General features: G+C 35.9%; 1 protein-coding gene across 3 annotated transcripts in view; it reads left to right on the top strand.

The window, feature by feature from the left end:
• The window catches only part of LOC106880615 (inhibitor of growth protein 1), a 27,983-nt gene that overhangs the window by 7,837 nt on the left and 12,870 nt on the right, over positions 1-7,276 (top strand). The window contains exon 1 of one of the 3 annotated variants that reach the window (XM_014930634.2): positions 26-479. The exons of 1 other annotated variant lie outside the window; for it this stretch is intronic. In XM_014930634.2, the coding sequence (XP_014786120.1) occupies positions 338-479 (142 nt within the window). In that variant the 5' untranslated portion in view covers positions 26-337. Of the gene's footprint in view, positions 1-25; positions 480-2,026; positions 2,126-7,276 lie in introns of those variants that run through there. One more of the 3 variants, XM_052972452.1, reaches the window with a different exon arrangement.

Raw genomic sequence — 7,276 nt, 5'->3', positions numbered from 1 at the left:
GAAGGGGGAAAACAGCCGACAGAGCATAGTAAGAGAGGGAGAGAGAGAGAGAGAGTAAAGGAAAGAGACAGAGAAGAAAACAGAGAGACAGAGAGGAAGAGAGAAGGAAACCCTGATGTTGTTTCCTCGACAAAACGGTTAAACAAGTCAATGTGTGCTCGTCTTTATTTTTTTCCCATCGCGATTTTATCTAACAACCATAACAAAATAATAACAAAAAAGGGGCTAATGTGATTAATACATCGACCATTGTGAAAATAACGAAACGAAATCCACATTTCATATATATACAACCACAAATAATAATAACAACAAATTGCTGCATGGGGAAAACAAGATGACGACGTTAAATCAAGCTGCGGTTGAGGCATTATGTTCGGCAACCTATCTTCAAAATTATTTAGATATTATGGACAATTTACCTGATGATCTACAACGAAAAGTCACACAATTGCGCGAGTTAGATTCGCAATGTAAAGGTACGTTTTTTTTTGTTTTTAACTTGTCTTGTTTTTCTTTTCATCTTTTTTACATTTAGTAAATAAATCGAGTACAATTACATATGTCTTTATTTCACTTCTGCTTATTTTGTTGTCGAAATAAAAACCGGGCAAATATAGCTGTCGATTTTACATTAAAAAAAGAAAATGGAAAAACCAAATCTGTCGTTACCTTTATTGTTGAAAATGAACTCGCCCCAATTGCTTCCCTCCCTCTTTTTCGCTTCAATATTTTCTTTCGTCTTTATTCTTTTTGAACAGTTTGGAATAGTTCATGATTATTTTATAGGGGTGGCACTCTTTTTTGCTGGCTTTTCTATTCTACCTTCCCTTTTCTCTTCACGACACTAATGTTTTTTTTTTCTGAGAACACTCAATTTTCTAGTTCGTATATATATATATATACATCTGTACAAGGCTTCCTTAATAATCTTGATTCTTGTTATTATTCTCGATTCTTAAAACTATATTTCGTAATTGCTTTATATATCTGTTTCTAAAACACGTGTACACAGACAAGATAACGAATTCCATCTCAAAAATAACCTTTTAAGTGCTACTTTCCTTTCATTTTCATATTAAATGTCATTGAGAAAGGCATGAACATCACATAAGCCTCATTTCTCCCCTTTAAATATGTTGCTTTCTACCTTAGTCAGAAACCAGTATTGTTTAGTTTTCGATTCAGTAATGAAATCATTGTTTTTATCCACATTCGATACGTAAAAACTCCATTTGTTTTATGTTTAGTATTTCTAAACGTCTATCATCCGTTGATTGTCCTTGTAGTAAATCAAATTTATTATTCAATCGATTTGTTCTGAGTCGGCTTTACCTCTCAGAAACCTTAATGTTATTAATAAATATCAATAATTTGTATTAGGATCTAAACATTTGACAGTCCCACCATGATTTTTGTGATTAATAAAAATAAATCTTTCTTTTTTCCCCAAATATTTACCATACTTTTTGTCTTTTTGCTTAATTGCGTTATTTTTCAAGTTTTCTTTTTCTGGTGTTATTCCTAATATTCTAATATTCCTAATAGATTCTTAATAGTCTAATATTCCTAATATAATTCCTAATATAATTATTCCTAATATTCCTAATAGATTCCTAATATTTCGTTATTATTTAAAAAATAAACATTCAATAAGTCCACAGAAACAAATCTTTTGCTTGAGTGTGTGTGTGTGTGTGTGTGCAGGGCATAACGTGTCTGGAAACCAAACTGGTCTTTGGAAATGGCGGTATCATACAAAAACAGACATAAATACTCAATTACACATATGCGTTAGTACACACACGTATAGATACATAATCACATAAATTCACGCGACATATACATACAGATATATACATACAGAACAACATTCGTACATGAACCAACAAAAGTCGTCTGTATATGGTAGCTTGGCCTGCTAGAAATAAGACAAATTTCTCTTTATATTACATCCTTCCGTATTTGGAAAGAAATGTATAAAAGTACATGGATTGTGAAGTATTAGATATATGATAGCTGAAGAAAGACGAGATGGTCATGTCTAAACCGCTTTTGAATAGGAACTAAAACAGCAACAGACTCTTCTTTATCTCTGGGAACGAAGTCGGTTGGAGGCACACATGTATGTATATATATCCAATAAATTTGTAAGCCCTACCTAGAAACAGCAGTTAACGCCTTAGGTCACTTGCAATATTTAATTCCGATAATGAAGAATCAGAAGCAGCCTGGTACAGTTAAATTATAAACCCGTTATCCTTCCACTTATAAATATGTGGGTTTGTGCCAATAATGTAAGAATTTATAATTACTGTTACTACAATTACAACAACGCCTGATAATATGTTTCTTGCACTTTTGACCACCGTCGACGTAGCCATCCGCCTACTTTTGGTGATCATTAACAAAACTTGTGTCTCTTTGTGGAAGGTGTTGAGACCGCCATTTCCGAAGAAGGTTCCCCACAGATCCCTCTCCTCGCTCGGAAGGAAATATTTGTCCCAACATTTGTTTTCTGGCCATGTTGCAGCACCGGTGTGTACATGTAAAGGTTGAAATAACCCATGTAAATGTATGTATATATTGTTTGTATGTATGTATGTGTGTGTGTGTGCGTATACGCGCGGCCGTATCTATAGGTGACTAAAATGTATTTTAGGAACTAAAGGTTCGCTTAGGTCTATGAATGAGGCTGAAGATGAATTGATGGATAAGTGTTGGAAAGACTTCCGCCCCCTCCCCCCGTGTTACTCTATAAATCTCCTCGTTAAACTAAAAAAAATATGGGCACGTCCGTATCCTGGAGTATACCCCAGGACCGTTTCCCTCAATTGTTTGTATGTGTGTGTGTATATATATATATATATATATATATAGATGTGTATATGACAATGTGTGTATTGTGTATATGGAATATGTGTGCATCAAGCGAGGAGAGGCGTTGTTATTCATCTCATTCAAAAAGAAAAAATGTTTCGTGCGAAAGACTAGCGAGAAATAGCTGCCAAATTCCACTCAAATCGCACTCAGTTGTCACTTATCAAATTACAAAAGGAAGCGTGTTTTGGATAATGTAGTCCTAGGTACGTTATACCCGACAAAAAACAGAAAAAGGTAGGACAGTCACGTCTGGAACATTTTTCATCGTAACTGAACTGTGTATATGCAGAGACTTCTATTTTTTCCTGAAAGAATATGCTATATGTTTGAAAACTATTGTACTGGCTTGTTATGTTACATAAGAATGTGGTATGGCCCTCACAAATCTTAATGAAATTTTGCACAAACATTTTGAAGGTGTAGACTACGGTTAGGTTGATAACATTTAGAGAAAATATGTTTTTACCGGAGATCTTTCGGATAGTCCTTTCCCATTTAACCAACCTGTACGGTGTTAACATGAATTTTCGTAACTTTCCCGCAGTTAATTTTTTGCTTTTCTTTCAAGTCTATGTTCGAAGTCATGACGAAAGAAAGTAGAGGGGCACCAATCTGTAGGTATACCTATATATATACACATACACTTTTTATACTAGGAAAAGGTTGACTGTGACTTCGAAGTTTCAGCTTGTTAGTCATCATTAGAGTGATGACGGTTACTAAGTCGAGTCTCGAAGCCATTGTCAATAATTTCTTTTAAATATTGATATGTACTTTACTTAAGAGTCGAGTTATCCTTCGGTGTAATGTTAACTTATTGTATATATATGTATATAACTTGACATAAGAACACACACACACATACATACATATAATCGATTATATCGATCTCCAGTACTTAACTGCTACTTTATTTTATCGAACTCGTAGCATGACGAAAGGTGAAGTCGAGCTCAACGTGACTTGACGACAGTATAAAAGATGATGGTGAAGATAAATTAGTTTTGAGCTGAACAACCATCAAAATAGTTCGTAACTTCTATTAGTCTCTTTGCCGAACCACAATGTTACGGGACATAAACAAGCCAACACCGGTTGTTAATCCATAGGCGGACAGACAGACACACACACATACACGATAGGCTTCTTTTTGTATCCGTCTACCAAATCCACTTATAAGGCTTTAGTCGGCCTGAGGCTACAGTAGAAGACACTTGCCCAAGGAGCCACGCTATGGGACTGAACCTGAAACCATGTGGTTGAGAAGAAACTTCTTGCCGCGCAGCCACGCTCGCTCCCAAAAGTATCAATAGCCAAAGAGTAGTTTAGAATCCACTCACACTCATGCCGACTATATATTTAAATATAATCACACATGCACCCCGTCTTAACGTTAGATATTCATGACAAAGCACAAAATGTAGTCGTTGGTTATGGCCGGTCAAAAAGTTACCAATGGTTTCGCACATAGCTCTTAGCAATATCGGCAACTCATTAGACCTGCTGACCGAAGGCACATGACCTCTCTACTCATGGAGGTCTTGGCCAGTTAGGATTGTGAAATTTCAATATTTCTTTGCTCGGCAGGTCTGCTGAGTAGCTGATATTGCTAAGAAGCATAATAGGTGTGAAACCAACGATAGCATTAAATATTACTGCACAAAAGGCTTTTGGAGTTTGCTTTTTCTTTTCTTTTTTTTTTCCGGACTAACAAACAACTGACCGATTAGAGAGGCAAATATAATGTCGTGTTTGTATATACGGCACACTTATTTCCTTTTACTAGCTTGGCTTGTGTTTTGGGAGTTTCTGGTTGTCCAGTTTAATGTTAAATGTCTCTTCCATTTAGCGCGCACACACACACACACACACACATATATATATATATTTACATCAAGTGGAAAATATTCCATTAATATTATCCAAATGATATCGGTATTATGTTTACAATTCACCCAAGACTAGGCCCCCAGTGCAATGCGTCCCCTACAAAGGTCGAGATCACATCACAAAAGAACTTTGCGACACAATTTCTTCACTGCAAATGGTCCTGCACTTTTCAATGTTATCCCGAAAGAAATTAAAATAGAAAAAGACCCCACAACTTTCAAACGGTACATGGACAAATTCCTCCGGGAAATACCGGATAAACCACCTACACCTGGATGCGTCTCAACCAGTAACAACTCTCTACTTGAGTGGTCTATGGTGTCCCGAAATAATTAACTAAAAGACTTTTCCCAGGTGGTGCTATTGAGTTGGTCATGGCTTGGGCCGATAATGGCCGAAGCCAATCTAAGTTATAGTGTTTGTGTTAACGTTTTTCGACAAAATGTCATTTAAAAGAAGGAAATTTAGCGAGTAGTGAAGAAACAAACTCAAGGGGCACCAAACAGTAGCCATTCCTATATGCGTGTGTATAAATCACATACTTATAATAAACATTTTTTTTTTAGCCTAATTGTTGAGTCGCTATCATCTGGTGCATTGTGGCTGTGAGGTAAAAAGCTTGCCTCTTAACCACATGGTTCTGGGTTCAGTCTCATTGCGCGGTATCTTGGGCAAGTGTCTTCTACAATAGCCTTGGGCCGACTGAAGCTTTGTGAGTGGATTTGGCAGACGGAAACTGAAAGAAACTCATCGTAAATATATATATATATATGGTAATTCAGTTTACGTTTGTAAAAAAAAAAAAAAACTAAAAGGAGATAACTAAATACGCCAAAGTATGTTGTCTGATTTCGTTTTTGGATTTGGTTTGCAAGATTCTTTATGTGGGTCCGTGTGTTGAAGCATATTCTGTTGTGTCTGGGGAGAGTCATTTTCTTTTTGTGCCTTATAATTTAACACACTCACCAGTAAAAGACTATTGAAAAGATTGCAAGACGCAACGAAAATTTTTGGAAAATAAAAATAAGGAATAAGTGAAAATTTTACCGGTGAGTGTGTTAAATGATAAGGCACAAAAAAAAAAAAAATTACTATCCCCAGACACAACAGAATATGTTGTCTGATATTTTACTCTTGTCACCCATCATCATCTTTATCTGTTATTTACAACTGATTTCTAGCTTCGTTTTGGAGAAAATGATTATTTACTCGACTTACAAAACTATCTATTTGTATCTCTCACACATAAATCTGTATTTCTGACTGGTTATCTAGCTATCGTGTCTTACTGCTGTCATAAAACATTGCAGCTAAATGTACGCCTCAAAGAAGATATAAAATAAACAAGAACTGAGAAAAAAAACAAAAATGACTGAAACTAAAATCAAAGTTATCAATATTGTCAACAATACGTTTTTGATTTCACGAACGTAAACTGATCAATTACCACACACACACATATATATATATGTGTGTGTATGCGTGTTTCTGTTTGTCCCCTCGTCACCGCTTGACAACCGGAGTTGGTGTGTTTGTGTCCCCGTAACCTAGCAGTTCGGCAAAAGAGAACGATTGAATAAGTACTAGATTTAAAAAAAAGAAGGCCTGAGAGTCGATTTGTTCGACTAAAACTCTTGAAGGCGGTGCTCCAGCATGGCTACACACACCCTCTCTCTTTCTCTCTCTCTAACAAATGATGTGTAACGGGCGGTACTTTATCTTTTTCCTATAACAAATAAGATTAGGGAATTGTACACTGCTGCTTTTTCGAGTCGAGAACATTGAGGGGGAGCTAGGCGAACAGAGCACCTCCATTTAGGGACAAGGATGGACCCGAATCAGAGTTGTGGTTACTGGAGGTAAGCATTAGTTACTGTTTTACTTGATACCGCCATTTAGCATCTGAATTCTCGTTATGTTTACAAATGGATATTGTCAATTCAAAATATCTAAAACACTCGAACTCCGAGACGCCTGCAGACTGGAAAAATGAATATGTCCTGATCAGTTTCGGTTCCACCTTCCTCTTAGTAAGCCTCACAGTTTTCGTTTTGTCCGCACGAAAGACATAAACGTCTACAATTTAATTTATCTTTAACTACAGATTCGAAGTTGTGTCATTATAAATCAGTGTATGTTTTTTTTGTTGGGAAAATTAAAAAAGAAAGCAACAACCCGTTTTGTAAAATATTGAGGACAGTTTGACGTAGTTATTTGTTTATCAAATTCGTCCCAAATTATTGAGAGGTAAAGTCTGCTACACACACACACACACGTGTGTATGTATGTATGTATGCTGGACCGCTGAAATCTACAAGTTTTTTTTTTTTCATTCCCTCTGTTTATTTTCTCTTATTCCTTTCTGTTGAATAGCGAAGGCTCGAAACGTAGGACTTAAGCGTCAAACTAATACACTTGTTTGTTGTTCATACACCTGTCGTCGGCTTTGGTTTTTTTTTTTTCTATAAATTTCAACTAATATATATATATATATATATATATA

This window comes from Octopus bimaculoides, chromosome 13 (genome assembly GCF_001194135.2).
Source record: "Octopus bimaculoides isolate UCB-OBI-ISO-001 chromosome 13, ASM119413v2, whole genome shotgun sequence".
NCBI classification, from domain to species: domain Eukaryota; kingdom Metazoa; phylum Mollusca; class Cephalopoda; order Octopoda; family Octopodidae; genus Octopus; species Octopus bimaculoides.
The sequence above is the reverse complement of the archived record's forward strand: the minus strand, read 5'-3'. Positions and strand labels throughout refer to the sequence as shown.